A 26238-nucleotide genomic window follows, 5' to 3' on the forward strand; every position below is an offset into this window, starting at 1 on the left:
GCCCAACGATCACATTTTGGATTTCACAACACTAACTAAACACATTACACACGTCCTTCCTTAAAGTAACTGATTGCTTAAAATAGTAAACCTTCTGTTACTTTAAACTTTGAACATAGTGACTTAAAGACCAGTGTTCCTGTACGCGGCTGCATAGTCTGCTGAAAACAGAACATCTATAAAATGTCGCTATGACAGCATGTATGGTGAATGCTCAGTCAAATTGAGGATAAAGTTCAATGACCAGTCACGCTCGTGTATGCGTATGCAGGTATAGAAGAACAAGCAGGGGCGGCTCGTGCGAGGGGGCTGCGGAGCTGCAGCACCCCCAGTATTTTTACTTGACATTCCGATTCCAAGTTGTTATACAAAACAATCTTTACATATAGTTTTTTTTGTTTGATCAGTGTATACTAAGAATAACTTTTATGGCATTAATCGGCATTTTATCAAAATAAAAATAATAAAAATTTTGTATTATTTAAAAAAAAAAAAATTTTTAAATAATAATAATAATAATAATAAGTTATCTATGGCGGAGCTGCAGCTCCAGTTTCGTGACGTTTCATGACGTTTTCAGTTGTGCGCATGCGCACTTGGAAGAGCTACATGCCGGGCGAAATAGGCGAGAGGGGGCTGTGGCTCGCGCAGCCCCTCCCGTGACGTAGCGCTAGTTGTGTTGTCTGCTTCGCGTCAGTGAGCTCCAAAGCCAAACCCGTGTACTGTGTTTTTAAGTTCGACAGCGAGTGCAGCGTTAAATAATTATTTTGCTATCATTAAATTTATTGTTTGACTGTTGGTCGTGACTTTTTAAGATGACTGTAAGTGGGTTTCAGTTTTTACAGTTATCATTGAATTAAATAAGTGTATCTAACACCTTGAAAAAGAAAAAAGGTCATCTAACACCTTTAAAAGTCACAATTAACCTTTATAATAAATAACTGAATTAAAAAGATTTATGAAAGTATGGGACAAAACATATGCTACTCCTAAGTCATGCAGGAATAAGCAACAACAAGAAATACTCAGTTTTTGTTCCTAATGCTACCAAAGAAAAATTAAATTTGTGACTGTGAAGTTAAATGCCTCACTGAAATTCAGGCAATATCAAATGCAGAACAAACAACTGCAAGCAACAGGAATTTTGAAATGAAGACAAATAAAAGAGTGAAGACAGTGTGGATTTCTTAACACACCATGTGGACAGTATTTGCAACCAAGTGCAATCATGTGTATTGATATAATGGACATGTACTGTTTGTCTAAACAGTAGCTGATAAATTGCTTCACAGGAAGTGTTTCTTAAGAATGAACATTCTACAGACAAGATAGTAGTGACACCAAGCACATCCTATTGTTGACAAAGAAAAGCTAGTTACTCAAATGAAAATGTTTTTGTAGATCTGATGGTCATGATTACTTTGAAATTAATTAATCTAGAGATGATGTTTTGACAAGTTAAATTACTAGGATGAAAAATTCTTTTTGCTGTTTCCATGATTCCTTCAAAGGCAAAACAGTTCTTTTTAACACTGAAAAAGATGTCAATTTTTCTGAGGAACACCAATATTTCCAAAAGACTTGCACTTGCAGTGCTAGTACTAAATAAAAAAACAGTTTCTTAGTTATCATTTGGGATTAAGGAAGAAGCTATCAATTATCATGCCCAAACTATAACTTCATGATTTATTTTGGTTGTAAAAAGGAAGCACAAGATTTAATAATATGGTTTAAATTTAAGTGAGAGTGTTGTAAATTTTAAAGCTTGAAGGCGTTTTGCACTTAAAAAAGGAATTATAATCTATTTGCCAGCAAGCAGCAATTATAGCAGTCAAGAAACTAAAATACAATTACTAGTCTGTACACAAAAATTTAAGAAAGATATTTAAATGAACAAGTTCTGAAACCAATGTAATGTGGTTGTTAAATTTGTTAGTTATGATACCAATAAAAGGCTGTATGGCTAGTTTTTTTGTGTGACAATAATCTGTGAAGTGTCATAGAATATGTTGAAAACGCTGACTGTGACTAAATTTACTCAAATGAAACATGACAATTTTTGTTGTCGAACTGAAATACTTCGACCTTTTTCGACTCATTTATATTTTTTTTCTATATTCCTGTTGTGTTTTACCGTATTTACAACCGCTTCGTTTCGAAGCTGTGCCACGTGTGTTTTTGTTTTTCACATTATTACTGAACGTTATTGTGTTTGGCCCGTCGCTGTGCAAGTAAACAAAATACACAAATGATGCCGTCAGCTGTTTACACTCGTGTACATTATTGCGTAACAAAAATTACGTCACAATGGAGTTGCTAATTAAGATTTGTATTACTTGTTTTTCTACACAGAACAAATGGCTAGAAAACTAGAAATGTAGCTTTTCAATATATTGCCAACTTACATGTGTTCAGTAAAGGCTAAAAGTTGTGGGGCAGCACCCCCACAAATTTTAGTCACGAGCCGCCACTGAGAACAAGGCTCAGAAATTATTCACAGTCAGCTAAACCATGTAATGATCTGCTTTAGAAAGCAACTACAAGTGTCTTCGTTTTTAGACTTTCGATTTCTGCGCATTGTTACGTAACACCACATATTGTGTCGCAAGATTCTGCTGGCTCCATTTCAATTATTAAACCAGGGTGGTACGAAAATAACTGGTTACAACCAAAATCTAATCCGTGTGTTTTGCGTTATATTTGTAAATCGTATGTTTAGCGCCATCTATCGGTTAAAAGCTGGAGATCAGTGGTTCCCAACCTTATCGATGAATTCCTCACTAAACAACTCAAAACATTTTCACTCCACCGCAATAGACCACATAGTAGATGCTAAACCATGCAAAGATCAATTGAAATTGGGGCTTTTATCAACTTCACAAACCACATGAATAAATTGAAGAAAAGTCCTTCCCGGTTGGAAACCACTGGTTTACCAACAGTTGTTTGAGCGGTTTTACATAACTTTTAAGGGTACTTCTTCCAGGGTAAGTATCATAGGCAATAGCTTAAAAAAACATTTCTTAGCTTATCTTTAAGCTCTGTAACCAACAACACACATGTGATCAAAACGTGCATTTATTATCTAAAAAACTTTTTTCTTGAAACAAAATAGCTTCACAATGAACCCTAAACCAAATGACACATTTTTGTAACCTACTCTATCAGGGTTATAGCACCGTCTTGTTGGCAATTGAACATGCTACATAAAAACTTAGTTGTTTCGACCAAATTTACAGTACATTAAATTGCGGTACAGCCCAAATTTTTCAATTTGTGGCATCTTGGATGAATAGTAAGGTCTCAATCAAACGTTCTACTCATGATGATATTTACAACTGTCTTTGGTGTAGATTGTCTTTATGTTTTGCCTGCTTGCTTTCTCAACAAGATGTAGATCTTTTCTTTGATCCAGTCTTTGTTGTAAGGAGCATATGTTTGACTATTGCTTTGGAAAACCAAGCAACAAAGATCTGCCAAATCATCAATAAAATCAAAAAGCTGGCTAATGTCGTACGTAATTGATGGACTGTTTGGATTTATCCGCTTGAGATGTTCTTCATATATTTTGCAAACTCCTGCAAAATTAAAAACTGTGTTTTACTCTATTTAAGTTTTTTATTTTGTGTTCAAAGCAGCACAACTGAATGATTTTGGTGGTTACAAATTTTCCAACGGTAAAGATGGAAATCAATTGACAACAAATAAAACACCATACACCAGCAGTTCTCAAATGGTGTGTCTGGGCATTCTCATGCACCCTGGTAAGCCAGGTGCTTTCAAGAATAATGGAAATGTTGCTCAATATATGATCGAATTTCTGAAGTTTATGACTGCCTTTTTCAACATTGTTAATAATGGTGCACTCACAAAACGTATTTCATAGGTACACCCTGGGGTTAAAAAAGTTGAGAAACACTGCTATACAGTATACACCATTATTAAACCAATGTAGAAACCAGTTAAAATAGATAGGATTAGACATAAGTCAGCTTAATCGTAGATTAGTAAACTGCTCTATGTGATGCAGGTGACATTCTGACGAAAAGTTTTACACTGGACAAAATATTTTCTTGTGGTAGGAGCATTTTAGGAAGGTTATTGTCCACCAAAATTATGGAAACTTGGAATTTTGCCCTTAAGTCGATAAGCAAAAAATAACATAAACTCGTTATTGGATCTTAGGCACTCTCACAGTTGCTACGAAACCAGTCCATTACAGAATGCTAAACATATTTAGTTTTGGTATAAATAGCAGTGAGTTATGTACAACAAAAACTATTGAGCATCTTCTGGCAAAAAAGTGCACCACACAAATTGTTTTACAAAAAGTTATTTGTAGTGTAAATGTTTTCTTCATTAGAAGCTTTAAGTTAACTCTCAATTGGTGGTACATTCGATGCAGGTCGAACAAATTGAAACTTACGCATTATATATGTATTATTTTTGTACGCCACTGTTATTTCTTAAAGCTAGATAAGATAAACAAGTTTTAGCATTCCAATTTACAAAGCAGGTTTACAAGCAAACACATAATATTGCACTACTTTCAGTAAATATTTCACTGGTGCAGCAAAATAATTTTTATACTGACCTTCCATGCACTCATTTACAGATTCATAATCAGAATATGTCCGACCTTCAGGCTTTTTTGTTGGCTGAACCAAAAGGATTGTGTGAGACATTTTCAGTGTAAGATTATCTTTAACCAAAGAATAAAACCTGTCAACCAAAAAGTAAAGCATAGGTAATAGCAGAAGAGGCTAAAATTGTTACAACACTTAATCAAAACATTATTTAAAAGAAAAAAACACTGTTCATGCTCAAGTATTGACAGCAAATTGCAACAATTGTACATATAGTTTTTTTCAAAAAGAAATTGAAGTAAAGAAACAACAAACAACTGACAAAACAAAACCATCTTTAACTTTAGCACATAACTTCAGTCTACCAATCATAAACTAACATAATGCTGATTACAAAAAAAGAACAATATCATGTTCGTTTTGCAAAATTTACACAAACAAATTACAGGCAGGTACTCAGGTAGCAACTGTATTTTTATTAATTTTAGAAAAAGTCTGATCTGAGACTAGCATGCTAGTTAATCTGTACAACAGCTTTCCAGTTAAATATGTTTCATTCACACCCGGTCAAATCGTAAAAACATCTGTCAAACTGTAAAAAGCCAACAAGCAGATCCTAGTTCCTCTTATATTTATTCTTTCTATATGACCGTGGGTTTTAGCAGCCGTTTCCTCATTCTGTGTCGCATCGCATGCATAAAGTTTCCGTCCGTTCTTGTGTTCTAAAGCGTTTGTGTTCAAATTATTACAATACAATGCTTTGCATACGAAATGCAATAAGAAGTAACTAAAGTCTCGTATTTTACGCAGCAACACCTTCACTTTAAGATTCAAGTCAAGCCAAAAAACTCCGGACAAATAAGTTTCTGTCATTTTTATTTTGAAAAACTTTTGGTTTTGCACGTGGCGCTATAAATTATTTCTTTTTGGCCAGAACGGAAAAAACGCGATTAAATTTTCTACCATTTCATATTATGTTTGTTTGCAATACCCTTTTGTTGTAACCGACACATAATTGAATACGGTAAACACCAAAGCACTGCTTGCCCAAAATGACAATCACGCATGCTGCATTGCATTTCCGTAACGGTGAAAAAATGAACTGCGTTGTAACGAAATCAAGCTAGTTGGCTTCATTTGTAGGCAAATTGTACTCTAAATTTGTGGAATATCGACAATCATACAAATTAAAATCATCCACCGGTAACAAGATACATCTATACACGTTGCATTTAGGCAGGTTGGGTTTTGCCAAAAATTACAATATGGATGACGTTTCAAGTTTTGTGCGAGTGATAACGGAGGTATGGTTTTGGTATTGGAGTAAATAAATTGTCTATAATTTTGTGGTTACACAAGCAAGTATATCTTTGTTATTTTGTACTTGTTGCTATGCTAGGTTGACTGGCAAAATGAAGTAAGGTTGGTGATCACTCTTTTCACAATTTACTCAATATGCACAATTTTGACTCTTGCAACTTGGAAACACATAAATTTTCAAGCACTTTACTTTGTTTTGCTATGTAAGTACGAGTTTAGCAATTCAGTTGTGCATTTGTGTTTTAAATATCACTGCATTTGTTTATAATTTGCACCACTTTAATATTTTGGCAGGCATCTGCATTTATATGGCTGAGACATTGAACAGGGTGTGTGCACAAAATTGGAGGTTTATTGCAAAGCAACAATATTTTGACTCAAATGGAATGTTCATTTCAATTGTATATTCCACACCACTTTTACTAAATTTGTTAGTTTTGTTGGTAAGAAGTGATATATTTACTACTTGTAAAAATTACCTAATGGTTACAACAAGTAAGGTTAGGTGAAATTTGTTTCATTTTACACAAACCGCTATTTTATTTCAGATACACTGGTTAAAGGGTGCTGCAGGAGATGTTATACTAATAAAAAGAAGAGAGCTTTTGGAGAAAAAAAGGGAAACAGAAAAGAAAATCAATTGACAATTTTAATAATCTTTTCATGCAAGGTGTCAATTATATCATGCAACTCAACTTTTAGAGTGCAATTAATCTGTTCTTCAATTTTGGACAGATTTCAGACTTGAAACAACGCTTACTGACATTGTGCATTATGTTTTTTTTTATTCTTCCCTATCACCCTGTACACAAAGTTGTATTTTTTGACATTTTGTAAAGCATTTGGTGCAATGTGGCTAGTATCAATCGAATAAAATACCATAGTTTTCAAATATTATGAAACTTTTGTCTTTCTGGATCACCAAACAAAAAAAGCAGATTTTGTATGTGTTCCTAGTGGGCATAACTGTTTTATAGCTAAAGAATGTGTACACTTCACTTGGGAAAAAAAGATGTTTATACATTTTCCTTTGCGGTTTTTAAGAATTCAAAGCTGTCCAGCAAGTTCACATTGAGTGAACACTTTAAAGCAATTTTTGTTTGCCAAGAAACTCCCATCACTGCTTCAATTAAATCATATTGTCCACGTTAATCAAGTTATACCATCTGTAGCCAAGGTATTATTATGTACACCGACGTAAGGCGGAACAAACCAAAAAATGAAGATGTGCTTCAATTTGGACGATGTAACAAAATGAGCAGCCGTAATATGAAACACGGTAATGCATTATTGATCCCAGCGCCGAACTGCCAAAGACAATTGTCTTTTTAATGCCATTGCAGTTGGAAGTGACCTTTTTGCTTCCTGTTGATTTAAATGCCAACCGTCGCTTTTTTACCACGAGATTTTGGGCTACTTTTCCAAATACAATGTCTTATTTTTTTTGAGTTTTATTATAAAATACGAGTCGAAAATCTAAAAAGCACACGGAAAGCAACTACAAAAAAACGCAACGCACAGAATGCGTTAGGGAAAGATGAAATGAAAACAAAAAATGGAATGCAGAGACTAACACAAAACGAAGTCAAAGTCTTTTGAGTGACGGACTTTGAAAATGTGTATGTGATGGCACAAGTGTTGTTTCTTTCCAAGTTAGTACAAACTTGTTTTCTTCATGATTCTAAGGAATTCCACTTCGTTTATTTCACCATCACCGTCTCGGTCGGCTTCGTCGATCATTTCCTGAAATACAGCTTTGACATTTAATACCTGATGGTATTTTTAGTTTCCATTTCCTGTCTTTGCTTTGATACACAAAGTAACACTTTTGGTTTCTTATGAATAAGTTTAAATACACATTACCTAAAAAAACTGCTACCCTTATTTAGTTATAATCTAGACCAGTGGTTCCCAACTCTTACTTTATGCCAAGCTACTTTTTAAAATGGAATAATAAGTAGGCATATTGCAAAGTTGTTGGTACCTGGGAAAGTCATTTTACGCTTGGCAGTAAAACTGAGGTAGCTCATAAAATTGTGTAATAAAGCTTTTGTGATGTTTGATTGTTTTGTCATAAACTGTGTCTAGCATTCAACATTTTTTTGTAAAACAAAGTTATTCTTCGCTTTTGAGATGAGATTCCTACTGGCAGCAAAACAACAGCAAACATCCCACTAGCATTGATTTTGTATGTAAATGGATTGGCATTTTGGTGTTTGAGTTGAGTTGATTGCTTGATTTTTTTTCGTCCTTATAGGCTAAGACTAAATCTTGCATTATGTTGCACAACGACAACTTTGGTGAACAAAAAGCTTACAAATATCTGTTGCATTTACTACGATTTTTTGTTGCCGGTCAGTGGATTTTTTTTACAATTTTACCTGTCCCGCGGTGTAGAAAGGTTGGGGACCACTGATCTAGACCAGTAGTTCTCAACAAAAGTTACTTTTAGGGGCCACAGGCCATGAAAGGTTGAGAACCATTGATCTAGACACAGTTTTTAGAGTTTAAATCCTTTAAAACTTTTCTTGTTAAAAGATGTCATTACATTTTGTGTAAATTTTCGGGAACACAGTCGGACGGAAAATCTAGATTTCTCAGTTTAAACAGAAATTTGGCAATTATAAAGCATTTTTATGGTGTAAGTGAACTAATGTAGAAACTGCACCAACCTGCAATTCTTCATCAGTCAAATTTTCACCCAGCTCCTTTGCAACACGTTTGAGATTTTTGAAAGATATTCTGCCAGTCTCATCATCATCAAAAAGTCGAAATGCTTTTAAAATTTCTTCCTTCGAGTCTTTTTCACTCTGAAAATTAAAAGTTTAGAGTTTTCTTGTGCAGGGAAATGATATTATCACTCTGAAAAAGACGTACAAACAGCTCTTAACTCTGGTGTTTATAAAACTTAGGGTTGGAATAAATTGACTGTGATCAGATAGTGGTCAGTACAACTGCAAAACTGTAAGCATATATTTTTCACAAAGTACATATACATGTTAATAAATGCCTACCATTTTTTGTGTCATCATGGAAAGAAAATCATTAAAATCAATTGTTCCACTTCCATCTTTGTCCACGTCTGATATCATCTTCTTAATTTCCTCTTTCTTTGGTTCAAAGCCAAGTGCCCTCATTGCTACCTGAAAGCACAAAAATATACTCAAGACAATTTATCACCCAATAAGAATGGTATAAATTTCTAAATTGCTGCAATACATATATTAATAAACATAATCATTTTTAATAAACGAGTATTGCTCTTCCAGCAATTTTATTATGAATAATCAGTATTTTGACGTCCCATACAAGACACCTTTGATTATTATTTATAATGAAACTACTGGAAAAGCAATACTTATTTATACATTAGCCTGGCAGCAATAGTTTATTTAATTATCATATTTAGTCCTTTCCAAAGATGTATTTGTAAAATTGTTATATTGGTAGATTAATATTGGAGACTACTAATATATTATTATAATAAAATTATTATATTATTATTATAATTTATTATAATAAATTGATGGTTTTGTGTGTCACTAAATTTCACCTTCAGTTCTTTCACATCAATAGTCCCGGATCCATCAGCATCAAACAAATCAAAAGCCTCCCGGATTTCTTGCTTCTGTTCTTCAGTTAGCTCCGGACGAGCACCACCTTTTCGCTTGCTTCCTCCCGATGGATTCTTTCTGTAGTTGCTTGCCTGGAATATTAATTGTTATTTGATAATCTATTACTCAAAATTAAACAGATTAGATTGACCTAAACACAATTTATTTAGTTTGCACGAATTCAAACAAAAAAGCCCATTTGAATCATATTTATTATTTAGGTAAATTTGAATGCATTGGTCAAGTAATTTTATTTTTGTTTGAATTCTTAAGAAACTTACCATGCTTCTTTTTGTAATTTAAACAGTACAACGCCTATAGCTTCAAAGTCGCAAGGGTGTGTTTCGCGTAACTAACGCTCAAATTTCGAGAAGAACAAACAGACCGTTGAAACTGGGTATTCCCCGTATTTCACAGTTGCGGAAAAAAACTTGACAACGATTTTTTTATTATTGTTTTTATGTCAAAAACAAATGTTATTTATTTTTCCTAAAAATGCGTATTTTCTACATTAATGTAAAATTATAAAATGTTATACAAATTTACTCTATGTTTTATAAGTTTTAAATTATCGGTGTTGTTTTCATTTTGCACAAATTTGTCACGGCGTGTGGTTTCGTTGTCCTTGCTGATAAAAAAGTATTTGAGGTTTGGTTTTCAGCATTAATTTAGTGCCGTTTTGGCACAATACATAAACATGAATTGTGGTAAATCGTTACGAGCTTTGATTGGTAAGTTGTACTTGATCTATTGCAGTTTTTTTGTTAGATTTGTTTGCATTTTTTTGTATTTTGTTTACACTTAAACCACATTTGTTGCACTTTTTTCAGGAATTACACGCAACACATTTCAAAAACGCGGCATCAGTGAATATTCCAAACGCATGGGATACAAACCCAAAGGCCCACATGTTGAAGGACGAGTAAATGTTCCAGAAATTTTGTTTTGTGTGGGCATTTCTGCTTATATGATCTATGATGTAAGTACGACTTTCTATTTTAATGTTAAAAAATACAAATATATGTATAAAAAAGTAGAATAACTCATGATATGCTGATGCTCTTTGTATGAAAATTTTGCAAAGACCTTGAACTCTACTTTTTCTTTGTCAAAACTATTCATGGGATAAATAAATTACCAAACATTGGTAATATTTAAAGTACAGGCTTGATATGGTTGAAGTCAGTCAGACCAGGACGGTCAATTGTAGTCTTTATTTCAGTGTGTTTGAAGAGGAATTTCAGGCAGTTCTTAGTGTGCGTTGGAAACAAAAACATTTTGAAACCATAATTTATGCTGCAAATTAAATGATTGCATTGGGTAGTTCATTACATTGTCGTTGTTTGTGGAAACATTTAATCTGAAAAAAGACCTTTACTATAATCAATACATTCTATATGTATGTTTGTTAACTGTGGAATAGTGTAGATATCAATTGCATGTTTACTTGTAGTATTGCTGCTAAAAACTAAAATTTGATTGACTTTAAACAATACAGTTTGATGATCATTTAATTATTAACACTACTCAACTTATGCCAGTATATTAACAATAATCTTGTTTTGTAGATGTGTAAGTTTTTTTTTGATTAACTTTTTTTTTAATCACCTTGGCATTTACAAAATGTTTTTAGATCTTCAGAGACCAAGAAGAGCACCACAAAACCCTAATGGAAAGTTTTGACAAACATGAGAAACATTATGACCACGAAGCAGCACTGGGAATGCCTCCTAATATGGATTTTTTATTGGAAAAGCTATTTTACTTTCCGCAGGGTGACCTTGACAAGTCTCATGATAATATGGAAACTGGAATTTATGAAAAGTATGATACAAAATATTGAGTGGAATCGATATCGAGTTTATTGTGTCGCTACAAAAAATAAATTCATTACTTTCTGGTTGTAAAGCATTGTTGATCAAAATAAAATCACAGTGTACTGATGAAATACAAACATGCTAAAACAACAACAACAAAACTGCGCAAATGTTGAGAAAAAATCCTATAAAATATGTTTTACGATGTTTGCTTCATAAACCTTTTCCAGGTTTCCTTTCGATCATCAGTTAAGCGAGGTAGCTCAGATGCAATTTGCCCGATCATATTAATTGCGGTGTGTTGCAAAATAAAATCCTCTACTTTTGTTTCAAGCAGCTTATTTTCGAGTTTGTTACTTCGGCTTCTGAGGAATTCTTTTCTCGTAATCTCCCCTTCTTTTTGCACACACTTCTCACAAGTCTGTGGGTCATGCAGTTTTTGTTTATTAGCATTTGCCAACAAGCGAACAATGTTTTCAGCTTTTATCCGATCCACAAGGCACGGATTAACATCTGTTGTGTTTGTGATTTCTCGAGAAACTTTAATTTCGGAGGCAGTTTTGCTATCAGGATATCCACCATCCATTTTTCGGTATCTTTTCACACTTTTTATAAGTTTCGGATTGATCGAAATATCGCTCTTTTCGTGGCTCAAGTGTGTTGTTGGTTTCCGCCTGCCACACTTCTGCGATTCTTTACTTCGTTTAACTTCATCTTTGCTCAAGTTTTCCAACATTCTTGCACAAAAGTCGGCTCCTATTCTGTCTTCCTCCGATGCCATCGTACAAAATTTTTAAAAGCAAAAAATTTACTACAGTTACTTATTGCTACAGCAGAATATATCCAATGATCGAAGCGTACATACGGCGTTTCAAAATTGGTTTGCATGTGTACTCATTATTTCCCTTTTAAAAATCTTTGTGGAAACTTTGTTTAACATTTAATTTTGTGATCTACCCTAAATATAAGAGAACTGTTGCAAATACTTCTCAAAAAACTTTTTATTCGGACATGTGCGAAATCAAAAAATAAATATGATGGCTTTGTACGACAACAATACAATCCTGAGCAAAATACATCGCAAAATATCCTGTAACATCACAAACTTTAAACATTATTACGTGCTGGGCTGCTGGATATGGCATAGTTGCTTTGTCTGTCCGAACTGCAGCATAAAAGTCTGGTAAACATTTTCTTGTACGTCTCCCGAAAGTTGCTGCTCATAACTCCGTATATTACAGGATTCAACGAAAAACTCAACAAACAAAGTGACCCAAAAACCTGAAACGAACAAAACAAATGCTCCAACTATTCTTTAAAATTGTTCTATCGCGACCGTTTTATTTTTAATGTTTTGTTTTCATGTTTTCTAATAATGGTTCTCAACCCTTTTGTCCAAAAGTTACTTTAGATTCCGAATGTATAAAGTTTACCACCTAAAACTGTTTGCTTACTTATATTTACCCGTAAATTATAGATAAAACTCTTTTCTTGGTGGAAAACTTATGTTCGGTTAAGGATCTTTTAAACAATTAAAGTACAGATGCCGAATTTACCCTTTTAAGATGAAATGGGGCTGAATCCTGCAACAAGACCAAAATCCCATACGGTATCCAACAGAAACTGAAGAAAACTACAACCCAAACTGATGTTTTCACAAGCTGGATCTCATGGGTGCTCCAACCTCGCACTGACAAGTTATTCTTCTCCTCAGAATTCTGTGTTTGTGGTAAATTGATTTAATCATTTAATGATGAAAATAACGACCCAGATAGACGTAAGAAACCTTCGAACAACGAAAGTATGTCGCATTTAACATCTATTTGGGCCGAAATTTAATCTTGGTTATCTTATGACAATTGATGCAAGTTGTTGAGGCAATATTACGTACCGGCAAACATGGTAAAGAAAACGACAAACATTTCAGTTGAATTAACTGCCTTAATCTGAAACCATTACATTATTTCCATAGAAACACATAATGTGTTGTTTCAGCTCACCAATGCAAGAACAAACAGACTCACCGATGACGAAGTGTTCTCAGGACTAGCGTTTTCAGAAGCTAAAAACACGTCAAACAAAATCATCGATTTATCTATGTGCCAGATTTAAACGTCAGGGTTTGACTTTACACCCGGTCTTATCTGTGCTTTACTTTCACTAACTTTCGTTTCTCAATATCAGCACAATATTGCAGTACAGTTTGATTTTAAGTAACCAATATGTTAAAAAATTTCACACGACCACAGCCCCACTAACTTGTCCTCTACAAGGAATTTACGTCACACTTACCTGCTGCAACTGACGACGCAGTACTGACGACATTTGATGACGTTGCCTGAAGCTTTACGATGCGACGTCGACTTTTATACAGCGCCTGCACACAACAACTTACTTAATTTGTTTAACATGACGCTAAGCTAAAAAATATCTGATGGCCTCTCACAGTTGCGCATTTGTCGAAACTAAGGAGCTTAAACTCATGTGGTCACGCGACATATTAATACTCACGTGACAAATCATGGTGTAACAGTAGATGGTGATGGAATGCGGTAAGAAGTGACCGATGAAAACTGGGCCCAACGTATAAATGAGAGGAAAGGCTCCGTCGAAACACACGCACATGTATTTAGACGCATCAAAGTCAATCTCAAGCCACGCTATAGAAACAACATCACAAAATATATGATATCTATGCTTGTTCAGCAAAATTAGTTTTTCTTAAAAGTGAGTGCAGACATTTGAAATAAGATTATACCGTAAGCGTGTTTTAAATAAAAAAAAGTCTTGACTATTTACGTTAAACCGAGTTAAATCAAAGGATTGGAGATTTTGTGTTTGAAACATTTCTTACCAATCAGTATTGGAATCGCGTTGACAATTGCAAAACTCCAGCAAACAATAATTCCAAAGAAAACCCGTCGTTTGGTGATGCTGGTTCGATACTTGGATGGGCATTTTGCTGCAAAGTACCTGAAAATGCAAACAAAACACATCGAAATTTTCATTTTCGTTCAGAAGCAAAAATTGTACAAATTGTAAAACAACTTTTTGCACCTTAAGTTTTTATTCAAGAAACATGGGCATTTTCTTTAGTTGTGTATATGTTAGGGGTGTACAACCTGCGGCCCGCGGGCCAAATGCGACCCTTTAACAAAGGTTGTGCGGCCCGCAGAGACTCTTGGATTTCAATAGTGCTGGCAAACAAGTCCAACTATTATGTATTTTTGAGCAGATTAATGCGCCTGGTGCTATTTTTTTGCGACCTGACGGTATATGGCTAGAATCAAATGTGAATTTTAATTGTAGTTAAGCATTTTTGGTAAGCAACGAAGTAAAATCACCTTGTTATACCTTATACACATGTGCGGCTCGCGATCTAATTTTGGCAATTGTATTTGGCCCCACAGTAACAAAGTTTGTACACCCCTGGTGTATGCGTTTAAGGTTCCACACCCATATATTATGACGTCACCTGGTGAGCGCTATACACGTCATAGTGACGGCGGCGGTGTGACACGCTACGCTTGATATCACAACTGACACGTGACATAGCGTGTTTCCGGCAGGGGAATTCCCTAGGATGGTGTGAACTAAAACAACCGGAACTGACACAGAGCACACGAGAAAATCGGCGAACGCAAGATTCACTATGAAATAGTTGGACACCTGCAAAATACACAAAAGCAAGTTTAGAACATTTAATAACTTTAAAGGTACATTCTTGATCATAAACAACATATGTGCCCCTTTGAAACTGTAATTGACTGTAAACTAGATGAATTTGATTTTTATGAAATCTTGGTTTATGTCTTTACACTTTGTGTCGCAATTTTACGTTTATAAATCTAATTTTCAGCTTTAAAACAAAACGTCCTAGATTTGCGATTTCGTATACCCGCTTATATAGCTATTGGGACATAAACGGAGAAGCTTAAAACAGCTAAAACTTATAGCTAATTCCAGACTATAGACAATAGTGTGTGCCTGAGCTATGGCGTTCAAATTGGTAACAATTGTACGTCACGTTTCTTTCATTCTCCCCTTTTTGTTTTCTGGTTAAGTTTATTACAAACGACCCTGTGTATAGCTCCACCACTGCATGTGACTAATTAAGCGAAAGATTGAAAAACGGACGTGGCATCGATCTTTCTGTTCATATATTTATAAGTTATAACCGCGGACTTGAAATTATTTTCTCTTTTCGTGCGAGTTTCATCGACAGGTTCTCGGTTAGTTGCCTAATATCGATTAAATGTGAATCTCATACTGCCCGTACTCTACCTATGGTAATACACTACAAATTTACCGTAGTTGGAAGCCTTTCGATTCCTATTCATTACTGTTGTTTTTGGAGGATGGGATGGATAAGTTATTGGTTCAAATCTCACTGCAGTCGAGATTTTTTTCTACGCCTTGCCACACAGAGATTCTGAATTTACATTTTTTGAAACTGTACTGTGTGTACAATGCTGGCGTTAGTTTTAGTTACACGTTTAAAAAGAACGATTTGTTCATCAACTTTGAGCCAGAACCACTGTTTGAAAATTAAGTTGCAAAATATATTTAAAATAAAAACCCAAAATGTATACTCTACTAAAAACAGTAATGACAGTAAAAAACAGTAAAAAAGAAAGTTAAGCTTATAATTTGAGTTTACTTTTTTTGTTTTTACGGTTTATTTGGGACCAGCAACTCAGTCACAAACCAGAAACCGCGGCTTTTCTTGGGTAATTTGTCAGGTAGTTGCGGGAAACTTTGCTTACCCGCCCTACTTTGTAATAAACCCAAGTAACTTGTCGAAGTTTCGAGTATTTCGTGCGCTGACACCTTCAAACTACAAACAGGATGCTTTAATGTAAACAGAACCGAGCCCGAAACCTTCTGCACCGTAATGTCGTATACGTGCTGATGCATTTTTCTTTAGAGTTGTAAACGGGGCTAAAATTGGGGCCCGAAGCCGAAACCATAAGCCCGAAACCCAACCCCAACTAAAAATGTTTGTAACACAGCCAGAAATAGACCCGGAAATTGTGGCACCAAAGAAACCAAGTATGAAATCAACCCTGATTCAAGTTGGCAATCAACCTTAAAAAATGTGATCTTGAAGACATTAAAAATTTTGAAAAACATTTCGAAAATCCAAATAGATATTATTCTGATTAGAAAACACATCTACTTTTTAACAGATACTTCTTGTGAAGTTTTGGGCCAACGACTGCAGTCTATTTAGGTTTCAACTCATATTTCAAGCAAACAGGAACCTGCTTACCGTTTTGCGGATTTTTCGATCGATTCTAGCCGCGATAATAGTCATTAGATTTCCGAGCGTTCCAAAACACATCACAAGCGATAGAAATACAATGTGTACAATCTTTGTTGGTTCGTGAACAGACTCGAAGGGGTCAGAAAAACTAGAAAACACAAACGTATTGTGAGTGTTCTGTAGAAAGTTGCGTTGCAATGTTAAAACAAATATAACGAAGACAGTTATCAGCTGTTGATCAGCTGATTTATTATAATAAATAATAAATTTCATCGCAAAACGTGTGTTTACAATGTTAAAATAGGTCGGTTTGGTAACTTAAATATCACTTAAAACCAAATCAACACCTTTATAACTTATCTATTATTGCATTCTGCAAACATTACATTTCTGCATTGTGGCATTCAAAAACAACATACAAAGTAGCACTTACTTGGCATTCATATTGCTTTTTCAACTATCTGCCAACCAAAACGCTGAAGAACAGAAAGCTTTTCGAAAAATAGAAGAATCCCACAATAACCCAAACTATTGTAACCTAAGCAAAAAGTAAAAACAATACAATGACAGTACACTGTTTCTCTGAGCCCTCCATTACATTTGGATTAGTGTTAACTTTCGGAACGCGGTTTAAATTATGCAGAACGTGGCTTGGATAGAAACAAACTTGCCCTGATTGGATATAAGCGCTTGAACGATTTCCAAAGTCAATACCAGATATACCTCACGGAAAGCGCAAGTTTAATGTTTAGCTGGGAATAAAAAATGATTTTCAAGTAACAAAATCAGTTAATGAATTTACATTAAATGTATATAATTCGCCTAACTGACATCTTCAGTTCCTTATTCAAATAGAATATTCAACATTTAAAGTTTGTAACCTTTTCAACACGGTTCTTGACAAACTTTTATACCTTCAAAAATTGAGAAAAAAATGTCCCTATCTAACATATTTTGATGCAACGATTTTTCCTGCAAACCTTTGGTATTTTGTATTGCTACAACATATCATTACGTGAGGTCTAAAGTTAAATAATAAGCCGGTCAACATAATTCCAATTTGATCATCTATTTATTACTACTACCTTTTTTATCAACTTTACTTTACAACTTTATCAACATTGTAATGTTTATGTTGACCTATATGAACTCGGCCCAAACTACAAAAGTGACATTTCCTTATCATGACATTTAGATCACCTCTAAGTCGCCCAAGTCCTAATTAATATTAACTGACACTTCCTAACAGCAAAAGTCCTTTAATACTTTTAGGGTACAGTCTTCCACACAACTTTAAACCTATACTAGTGCACCAGTAAACATCACACAAACAAGGTTATTGCGATGCTTGTTTCATTTTTCTGAATTGGTTTTATCATTACTTTAATCAACGCCATGAATTAACGACAGTGCACCGCTCTTTGTACATAAGCCTCTTTCCTGTGTTGCAAAAAATCCCCAGCATACCCAAAATCGAATATTCAAAATACGTGTGTATTGCCATACAAGGTTACACCGTTCCGTATGTCGCCTTAACACCGCTCTTTGTTGATTCATTAGGTATGGATAAAGGCATACTGCAAAAGGAAACACGTGTTATTAATGTGAGAGCGCGTTTGAAGTGTCAGATTACACAAGAGGCTGCGAATGAATCCCTTATATCGATCGGTTAGCAATGGATTTGTTTCAAAGCTCATTGAGAAAGAGAAACACGTTTAACGCAAACAGTGATATAGGGAAAATATCACGAGCTTCTGAGTATATGCGTAACACAACATTGCGATTTTTGTCGATGCACCCGAACTATAGGTTTGGGTTTTATGTGTTTTGTTTCTCTGACAAATGAACAGAATTGAAACGACATATTTCCAGGGCGTAGTCGTGTGTCGACGTCCAGTAAACTTATTCAAGTAGAATAATCTTATTTTAAAGTTATTAAAATATAAAAACACCAAGCCAATATTCGATTAGTAAGCTGCAGACATTACACACTGTGTCGACCTGTAAGGTCTCATCAGTGCAGCTGGTGACAAGACATTTTAAATTGATCTTACCCAGTTTCCTTTGCGGTTTGTGTCCAGTTATGGCATCGAACAGAAGTGGTGAGGAATGGATTTTTAGCCTAATACTTCCAACAAACTGGAGTGCTGTTAAATAGCCACACTAGCCAATGTCTTGTAGGTGGAAAAAAGTGTGCACTGCCTGCAGCTATAACCATTTGTTAAATACAAATGTTTTCTTTACAAGTTTCCTTGCAACGAAACTTTATTGCGCTTAAACTCAAATAAACTGCTGTTGACTTCAGTGTTGTGGTGAAATTTATTGCCGGTGTGCTTTGGGTTAAAAGACAAAAAAAGTTAAAAGACATTGAAACAACGATAAAAAAAATCCAAAAGGGTGACGTTTTAAATACATTTGTATGCGTACATTTGGTCATCAACAACAATAAACATTTAAAAAAAAGAAATAAAGAATAAAAAATACTGGTTCAATTGGTTTGCAGCAAAGTTTTAAAGTTTACACATTTACAAATAACCCCCTATTTGGAAACATGTTTTTGTGTAATTTTCTTTTTGTGTTTTTACATTATCACCTTGTCAAATTTGTTTACATGTCTAATGAGCAATCCCCCAATTTGTAGAAAAACTCGTGTTTGCCCCATTTCCATTTGATCTTTAAAATCAAGAAGCAAATTAAACTTGACTTTCACTGTGAATTTAACCAACATTAAAGTTCATTTAGAAATTATTGAAAGTCTCAAAAAACGAAACAGTTTGTCAGAAAATCATAAATTTATAACGATTGTCTTTCCGCACAAACCAATGTAACATTTCTTAAACATCCTCTGTTTAAGAAGAACCTTGGTTTGAAAACCTTAAGTCAAACATTCCTTCAAAGACACACAAATGTGTTAAAAAGGTTACGTGTTCAAATCTCACTGAAAGAAGTAACTTTTAGCAGTTGCTTGACACGCGTGTTTGGGAAGAACCACGGATCTGAGAAACTTTTCTGCCGGTGGATGTCGCCCTCTGAGTGCTCGTAGCGTAAGCTGATTCTTTCCAGCAGAAGAAAATCTTCTGAAGCATCCGAATGTAGGAGCGGCGGAAGCTACGGCTCAAGACGCCGTAAATCACGGGGTTGAGCGAAAAACTGAGCAAACAGAGAGCCGAAAATGTCTGGGAAACAAATGGAAATATTTTAGGGGGATTTCTTATTATCGATTTGATTCGTTTCGAAATTTTGAAACAAATTTTGTTCTTACATAAATCTTACATAATTTGTTCTTACATTCCATTTTACATAAAAGAGACTTTGATTCCCGCAAATTAAAATATAACTTTTAATAAAAGCCAGGCTCTTTAGATAAACAATAATTTCGCTTTCAGGTAAGTTATTAAAACTTATCCGACGTCCTATATACGCAAAGTCTTCTTTTATTCTACCCACAGTCTAAACTAAACTACACCAAGATTGTATGAATCAGTATACGACTTTTAAACGACCCCTGTAGTAAAACTACATCATAGAAGTCACATCAACTATCGGTCAATATATTTATGTGGGTTGGTCCCACCCACCAATTTTCACGCAATGTGGGCGAAAAGAAATGCAGCCTCCACAAATACCATATATGGTGTGTGACTTCTGTGCCAATGTAAGTCCAACATACTTCATACACAGCAAGCCACCGAGCTGTGGTAGAAGGTGGGCCGTTACTTTCGACTCATTATCATAACATTGGCGACCTCCATTCACACAGAGGTGCGAAACTTATAACTTGATGCAACTTCCTTATCCTTGTGTGACGTAATACACAGTCGTGTGACGTCACAAACAAGTTTCCGTTGCCATGCAACAAACCAAAGAGCGGAGGTTTTAAGTCATTTTGAAATGACAAATTGTCAAAGAATTTCAAAAAAAATTGTTAAACACCGCCCTTTCTCAAATTTTCCTCAATTAACAACTGATGTTTGCGTATGTTAGTAAGAATTTTGAAATTAAAATAAATAAAAAAACGTTTTGAAAATTATTTGCTTTTTACCTTCTTAAGTTCAATTGGTGCGAGATCCTGGAGTAAAACCAGAATCCCGTAAGGAATCCAGCAGAAGCTGAAAAAGATGATGATCCACAGGGAAGTCTTGAACATCTGAATCTCATGTTTGTTCCAACTTTTGATTCCGCCATTCTTTGACTCCTTATCCTAAAAAAATCACTTTCTTAATTTTATTTCGTATAACATTTAAGGGTGGGTCCCTAAAGTTTTTTTTTCTTATCCTTTCTAATACTTTTAAGTTGAGTTAAGTTTATTTCACTTGCTGAAAGAACATATATGTTCTATATATAGCGTGAATATTGCACTAAATCAATCACCAACCCGGAAATAGCTGCGCAAAGTTGAACGTGTGGGTGGAAAGCGAAAAATAGTGAAGGCCACAATGGGTGGATGATGCCTGAACGCGCTGCAGTTACACCGTGTTAAAAGACCTTTTTTGAAAATTAGGCTTTCCATTTATGTGGTTACATATTAATTAAGTAATTCATCCCTGCTTCTAGTTAGATAAAGCACGTTCGGTACCCAGAATAAAAAACGATCTCGTCTTGTACAGCTTTGGGTTATTTTTTATTATTATCCAAATGTTATCTTTTAATGTTATCATGCGTCAAGCTGTTACCTGGACAATCGTGTCTGTTGTGTTGATCTTGGATGGGCCTAAAATGGCAAAATTTTGTATTGTAAAGGTAAATGGAATTCGAATGATCAATATAAGTAATAAGGCAGTCGGCACTAAATAGACTTAGATTTGTAAGTCGGGCCGGGCTTTTGTGGTTGGGTTAGGGTTTAAATTTGAATAAAACGGGATTGATTTTTTACAATCAGCCTCTTTTGAGAACGTACAAACATTCACTGCTGACGTAGTGGTGGTTACGTCATGAAGAATAAACACGTCACCGACCTGATTCAGAAGTAAAAGTTGTGGTGGCGTGTGAAGCGGTGGAACGGCCTTTGTCCAACCTCTTTCTGCTTCGACTGAGCGCCTGCAAAGTTAACAGTTCAAACTTAAAATAAAAAGCCAAAAATAGCGCCCTCTAGTTATAGAATCGAAAGTAAACAATTGCAAAAGTAGCTTTGCATAAAACTGATTGTTTATATGCAGAGTCTACTACTTTTAGCCTCAAACAATACTGTTTGTTTTATTTTATCCTTTTTGGACGGACAAGAGGCCGTCGAGCTGCCTGTTTTATTGAAAGTCCATTGAATCGTTTGTTATTTGATTTTTTCGACTTGGGCAGTTTACGACTTCAACTCATTTCAACCAATGAGGTAAAGTTATCGCTTTTTTTCTTAAATTAATACAAATATTTAATACAAAACAATATGCTTTTGCTTTTTTTACATCATCACCTTAAGTATTGTTGCGTAACAGAAGATAGTGATGGCGTGGGGTAAGAAATGTCCGATAAAAACGGGTCCCAAGGTGTACTGGAGTGGAAATGTCCCATCGAAACACACGCAGACGTATTTCTTTGGGTCATAATCAACCTGTAGCCAGGCTGTAACATAAACAACATTAACCTTATTAACTTCCTAAAGGCTTGGTCATAGTTTGCGTCATTGTATAGGTTCCTTTATTTTACTAAGGTGGGTATAGTTCAAAGTGTTGCGCAGTTACTGTAAACTTCTAGAAATAAAAGTTGAAAAAGATTTCACTCCAAAAAATTAAATATTTAGAATAAACAAACTAAATATTAATGATATCCTTAACTACAACCTGTTTTCTGTTATTGTTATATTTTTTATGGAATAAACTGCCCAAAATGGAAAGAAAACGTGGCATGTTTAATATCACACGTTTTGACAAATGTTTATGCCATCATCAGAGATACATTTGATTTTTAGAGCTTTCAAATTTTTTAACTTTCGAAAAAAAAACTAGACTTACCGAGCAAGATAGGGGCTGTGTTGGCAAGAGCAAAAAACCAGCAGAAGATTGCAGCCAGAATCACTCGTTTCTTCTGAACAATCACGCCGTAGTACGAAGCACGATATGCGGCAATGTACCTAAAATGGACAAGCTTATATATCAGCTAGTACAACATATAAAACACAAGTCTGGTAAATGTTTAAAACAAATGGTGCATACAAAGGCTTATAGTACGCCAGGCCTATTGAAGGATACCGAGTCATCTGGTCACAAAGCATTCACTAAGATTTATATCTTAACTGTACACAAGGCCTTGTGTTTTGGTTCAAAAACTACGCAAGAAGTTGGCCGTGATGGAAAGGTGCGTGCTTTACAGTTGTAAAATCCCCTTTACTGACAACGTGACAGTTTGTAAGGTAGCCTCCAATCTGACCGGTACGTATTAGTACATTGTGTCAAAAAGTTTATGAACCTTCTCATAGCTCTATGTGCCCCCACCCAAACAAAACCATTAACGTTATCACCATTATGGTATTGTTTTTGTGAAACCAGATAGCCTGTTACGAAAGTTTATCGACGCTTATTAATCTTGCATAAAAACATTGTTAAATAACCCACCGATGTTCGTAGAGTAAATTCTATCTCTATCAACATTTTGGTATCGTTTTGGGCTTTTGAAAACTAGAATCCGTTAATACTTATTTGTTTTGTTTGCAAACATTGGTAAACAAACCACCAAGGGTAAAATCGACATCTCACTACACATTGTGTTTCACTTGAAAATTTGAGAGGTATTTGACCTAATGTTTTCTAACACTTTGAAAAGCGATTTGATGATTATTAATTACGTTAAAATGGAAAAGTGAACGAAAAATGAAAAATTTATTGCAAAAGTATTGCAAACGAAAATTTTAACCAACCTGTTCAATGCGATGAATGTCATTGTAATAGCGGCAGTGTGGCAAGCGACCCCTGAAATTGCAGCAGATACGTAACACAATATATTGTCGATCAAAGTTTCAGCATGGATTGTATGGGCGAGCACAATCGGCACCACAACGCCACAAACCAAGAAATCGGCCAAAGCTAGATTCACAATCAGTATGTTGGACACCTGCAAAAGAATGTTAAAGTTAATACCATGTCTTTGCGAATACGTACCTACCCATACAAGACACTTAGGTGGAAATTATTGTAAATTTAAACTGTATTGTGTAAGAAACACTAACAAAACATAGCCAAACTCTATTAATTTATGGAATGGACGCTTGTTACTCGAACGTCTGGGGCTCATTGGGTCATAATTTGGTCATAGCCAACACGTCATGTTTTAAAATATCTCTCAAACATAATAGGAAAATGCTCAGATATTCAAGAAATGTTACGATTGGGTTAATAGATACAGTCGATGCTGCACTAATCGTCGTTTTTGGTTTGAACCAATGTTCAGAGAAAATATCCAAGGTATGATGTAGAAATAAGTGCTAAAGTGTTGTGTTGACTTTATTTTGTTCAATTTTTGGGACTTGAAGCCCGTAATTCGGAGAAACATTGGTTTTATCGAACAATGCATAATTGGGTCTGGACGTAGCAATTACGGTGCGTGAATAAGCTCAAAAATACATCTTTACCATTCATGAAAAACTAATTCACGCACTTATCGTGCAGGCAATGGGGAAATTAGACAGGTTAACACAATTTGCTAAGTGAAGTCTTTCAGGGTTTAGTTTTAAATGCATATGTTTATAGTCTAAATAACTTGTAATTACAAAAATGAAAAGGAAATACACGACAGAAAAGCTAAGATAATACATTCATACTGGGATCAGCCCTGAAGCGTCGATGCAAACCAGCGATCTATACTCATCTATAACTCATAGTACGCCAGGCTAATTAAAGGCGTTATACCGAATTAAGCCTGTCACCAACATTCCCATATGGTAAGGCACATGCCAAAAAATGTAGCACATTTTTTCACGTACCGCCTCTCGGAGTTTTCTGTCAATTTTTACTGCAATAATCGTCATCACGTTGCCGATTGTCCCGAAAATCATCACCAATACCAAAAACACGAAATAGATCACATGACCAACATTAAGGGTGCCTTCATTGTCGTCAGACGGGAAGTAGAAGGTCGAGACACTGAAAAAAGAATTGTCTTTGTTTTCGCGTTGTTGCGTAACAGAACAAAGGTCTAAAAATGTTATAAACGTTTAGAAATTTGAAATTGTTTTTTTACTTACTTCGTTGCTTCTAAGGTTCCCGAAGTCGTTGTAGCGAATTCAGCCATTGTGATGTAACAGTGTAACGCAAAATATCTTAAAATAGAGCTGCAAACAATAACATACGTTCTTGAATTTTAACGCTTCATTCGAAACTACAATACGAAAAAGGGTTTTGTAGCGCGTTCTAGTGATTTATGTCATATAAGCATAAAATTGAAACAATATTTACGCACAATGAATACACTGTTGCTGCCAGGCATAACGTATCAACAAAATTTTCAGCTCTTCCGGCAGTTTTTTATTCTACTGTGCCAACGTTTCGATGTCCCATACGAAACACCTTCATCAGGGTAATGACATACATTGCAAACACAAGTTATTATAAAGCGAAAAGGGACATCGAAACGTTGGCACAGTAGAATAAAAAACTGCCGGAAGAGCTGAAAATTTTGTTGATTTACGCACAATATTTGATTATCGTTTTTATGTTTGCTCACATAAACCATGTTTTTCTTCGTATTTGTGACTGTTTTGGCTTTTTCTCTGGTATAATAACATAGTTAGGCATCTTTATTTTGTTAAACAAAACTGCAACGCAAGTTTTTTGGCGGCATATCTGAACATTCCTTTTTTGTCAAATCATTATGCAGCAATGTGTATAATAGCATAAAAAACTAAAAAAATGCTGTAACTCGTAACCTAAAACTGCAAGACAGATTTCCAAAAAAATTATTTTCCAAACTTTTATCGAAGTAAGTAAAAAAGAACCGCTTCTGTAAATCGTCTACATCAACGTTTAGTTTGAGGTACTGCCTACAAGTTATTTGTAACACTGGCAAAGGTCTTATGGTCGATTGCAGCAGGCTCGCGAAAGTACAATATGCCACACACTAATCATGATTCAACGGGGTCTGTCGAAAGCACATTAACGCCCACAGTTCTATTTGTATTAACTTGTCACATAAGGAAACTGTTGCAAGCGTCATTATCATAAGCGGTGACTATAATTACTTGATGAAAGTTTGAAGCATTCACTTTAAAAAAAAACTAGAATGTTTTGTCCTCGAGATCACCTTTCGCATCTCAAGTTGTTTAGGCAGCTGTCCTTTTACAAACTGTGCTTCTTTAAACAGTTAATGGCAGTCATTTAACCCCGAAATATGGCAAGTTTTTGTCAGTTCTTTATGTTGTATTTGTTCATTAAACATAAGTTTCTTAAATTTAAACTTTACATTACATGTGGTCGCTCTTTAAGTACGTTAAATATCAGAAAAACTCTTCAACCTAACACACAAACTAAACAGCTTGAAACGAAACTAGCACAAACTGTTTTCACTTTGAACCGTTCACCTACTGCTAACCACAAATTTGCTTTTGATCTCTCCAAATATTAGTTGCTCTTTATATACAAGGTACACCCACACTATTGGTTCACCTTTTTCCCTTTTTGAAATTTCCCTCACAGCTTAATCTGTTTCGGTCGCAA

The 26238-nt window shown here is 35.0% G+C and overlaps 6 protein-coding genes across 6 annotated transcripts; 2 read left to right on the forward strand and 4 right to left on the reverse strand.

Moving 5' to 3' along the window:
* Nucleotides 1-3062: 3062 nt before the first annotated feature.
* Nucleotides 3063-4778, reverse strand: LOC145204266 (enhancer of rudimentary homolog). The gene is made up of 2 exons (XM_080076750.1): nucleotides 4595-4778; nucleotides 3063-3578 (listed from the first exon to the last, which is right to left on the reverse strand). The coding sequence occupies exons 1-2, from the start codon at nucleotides 4743-4745 to the stop codon at nucleotides 3361-3363; spliced, it is 369 nt and encodes a 122-aa protein (XP_079932876.1). The 5' UTR covers nucleotides 4746-4778; the 3' UTR covers nucleotides 3063-3360.
* Nucleotides 4779-5030: 252 nt separating this feature from the next.
* LOC145204263 (transmembrane protein 18-like) lies at nucleotides 5031-6798 on the forward strand. The gene is made up of 4 exons (XM_080076748.1): nucleotides 5031-5890; nucleotides 5986-6109; nucleotides 6201-6349; nucleotides 6455-6798. Exons 1-4 carry the CDS (start codon nucleotides 5852-5854, stop codon nucleotides 6548-6550), a joined length of 408 nt encoding a protein of 135 aa, XP_079932874.1. The 5' UTR covers nucleotides 5031-5851; the 3' UTR covers nucleotides 6551-6798.
* Nucleotides 6799-7341: 543 nt separating this feature from the next.
* On the reverse strand, nucleotides 7342-9918 carry LOC145204262 (uncharacterized). Its single transcript, XM_080076747.1, has 5 exons — nucleotides 9802-9918; nucleotides 9460-9612; nucleotides 8921-9049; nucleotides 8579-8716; nucleotides 7342-7649 (listed from the first exon to the last, which is right to left on the reverse strand). Exons 1-5 carry the CDS (start codon nucleotides 9802-9804, stop codon nucleotides 7560-7562), a joined length of 513 nt encoding a protein of 170 aa, XP_079932873.1. The 5' UTR covers nucleotides 9805-9918; the 3' UTR covers nucleotides 7342-7559.
* A 192-nt stretch (nucleotides 9919-10110) lies between these two features.
* On the forward strand, nucleotides 10111-11428 carry LOC145204264 (uncharacterized). The gene is made up of 3 exons (XM_080076749.1): nucleotides 10111-10251; nucleotides 10351-10499; nucleotides 11154-11428. The coding sequence occupies exons 1-3, from the start codon at nucleotides 10218-10220 to the stop codon at nucleotides 11361-11363; spliced, it is 393 nt and encodes a 130-aa protein (XP_079932875.1). The 5' UTR covers nucleotides 10111-10217; the 3' UTR covers nucleotides 11364-11428.
* LOC145204261 (alpha-1A adrenergic receptor-like) lies at nucleotides 11360-17123 on the reverse strand. The gene is made up of 9 exons (XM_080076746.1): nucleotides 17037-17123; nucleotides 16610-16751; nucleotides 14813-15006; nucleotides 14192-14310; nucleotides 13849-13997; nucleotides 13630-13714; nucleotides 13362-13399; nucleotides 12894-13055; nucleotides 11360-12618 (listed from the first exon to the last, which is right to left on the reverse strand). The coding sequence occupies exons 1-9, from the start codon at nucleotides 17045-17047 to the stop codon at nucleotides 12445-12447; spliced, it is 1074 nt and encodes a 357-aa protein (XP_079932872.1). The 5' UTR covers nucleotides 17048-17123; the 3' UTR covers nucleotides 11360-12444.
* Nucleotides 17124-18903: 1780 nt separating this feature from the next.
* Nucleotides 18904-24853, reverse strand: LOC145204822 (melatonin receptor type 1B-B-like). Its single transcript, XM_080077420.1, has 9 exons — nucleotides 24771-24853; nucleotides 24510-24669; nucleotides 23448-23641; nucleotides 22546-22664; nucleotides 22008-22156; nucleotides 21559-21640; nucleotides 21277-21314; nucleotides 20646-20804; nucleotides 18904-19779 (listed from the first exon to the last, which is right to left on the reverse strand). The coding sequence occupies exons 1-9, from the start codon at nucleotides 24815-24817 to the stop codon at nucleotides 19558-19560; spliced, it is 1170 nt and encodes a 389-aa protein (XP_079933546.1). The 5' UTR covers nucleotides 24818-24853; the 3' UTR covers nucleotides 18904-19557.
* Between the last annotated feature and the right edge of the window lie 1385 nt (nucleotides 24854-26238).

Source organism: Phallusia mammillata, chromosome 8 (genome assembly GCF_965637545.1).
Source record: "Phallusia mammillata chromosome 8, kaPhaMamm4.hap1.1, whole genome shotgun sequence".
NCBI classification, from domain to species: Eukaryota; Metazoa; Chordata; class Ascidiacea; order Phlebobranchia; family Ascidiidae; genus Phallusia; species Phallusia mammillata.

Coding starts and splice junctions, on each gene's coding strand:
- LOC145204266 (XM_080076750.1), bottom strand. CDS start 4,745: ATGCTTTACTTTTTGGTTGACAGGTTTTATTCTTTGGTTAAAGATAAT. Junction 3,579..4,594: donor TGTAAATGAGTGCATGGAAG/GTCAGTATAAAA, acceptor TTAATTTTGCAG/GAGTTTGCAAAATATATGAA.
- LOC145204263 (XM_080076748.1), top strand. CDS start 5,852: ATGGATGACGTTTCAAGTTTTGTGCGAGTGATAACGGAG. Junction 5,891..5,985: donor TTGTGCGAGTGATAACGGAG/GTATGGTTTTGG, acceptor TTGCTATGCTAG/GTTGACTGGCAAAATGAAGT. Junction 6,350..6,454: donor TAAATTTGTTAGTTTTGTTG/GTAAGAAGTGAT, acceptor ATTTTATTTCAG/ATACACTGGTTAAAGGGTGC.
- LOC145204262 (XM_080076747.1), bottom strand. Junction 9,050..9,459: donor TTGATGTGAAAGAACTGAAG/GTGAAATTTAGT, acceptor TTGTGCTTTCAG/GTAGCAATGAGGGCACTTGG. Junction 7,650..8,578: donor TGACTGATGAAGAATTGCAG/GTTGGTGCAGTT, acceptor GCTGTATTTCAG/GAAATGATCGACGAAGCCGA.
- LOC145204264 (XM_080076749.1), top strand. CDS start 10,218: ATGAATTGTGGTAAATCGTTACGAGCTTTGATTG. Junction 10,252..10,350: donor ATCGTTACGAGCTTTGATTG/GTAAGTTGTACT, acceptor CACTTTTTTCAG/GAATTACACGCAACACATTT. Junction 10,500..11,153: donor CTGCTTATATGATCTATGAT/GTAAGTACGACT, acceptor AAATGTTTTTAG/ATCTTCAGAGACCAAGAAGA.
- LOC145204261 (XM_080076746.1), bottom strand. Junction 13,998..14,191: donor CGCGATTCCAATACTGATTG/GTAAGAAATGTT, acceptor TTGTTTCTATAG/CGTGGCTTGAGATTGACTTT. Junction 13,400..13,629: donor TGCGTCGTCAGTTGCAGCAG/GTAAGTGTGACG, acceptor ACGTGTTTTTAG/CTTCTGAAAACGCTAGTCCT.
- LOC145204822 (XM_080077420.1), bottom strand. CDS start 24,817: ATGGCTGAATTCGCTACAACGACTTCGGGAACCTTAGAAGCAACGAA. Junction 22,665..23,447: donor ACATTCATCGCATTGAACAG/GTTGGTTAAAAT, acceptor TGTCCATTTTAG/GTACATTGCCGCATATCGTG. Junction 21,315..21,558: donor AACTTTTACTTCTGAATCAG/GTCGGTGACGTG, acceptor TTGCCATTTTAG/GCCCATCCAAGATCAACACA.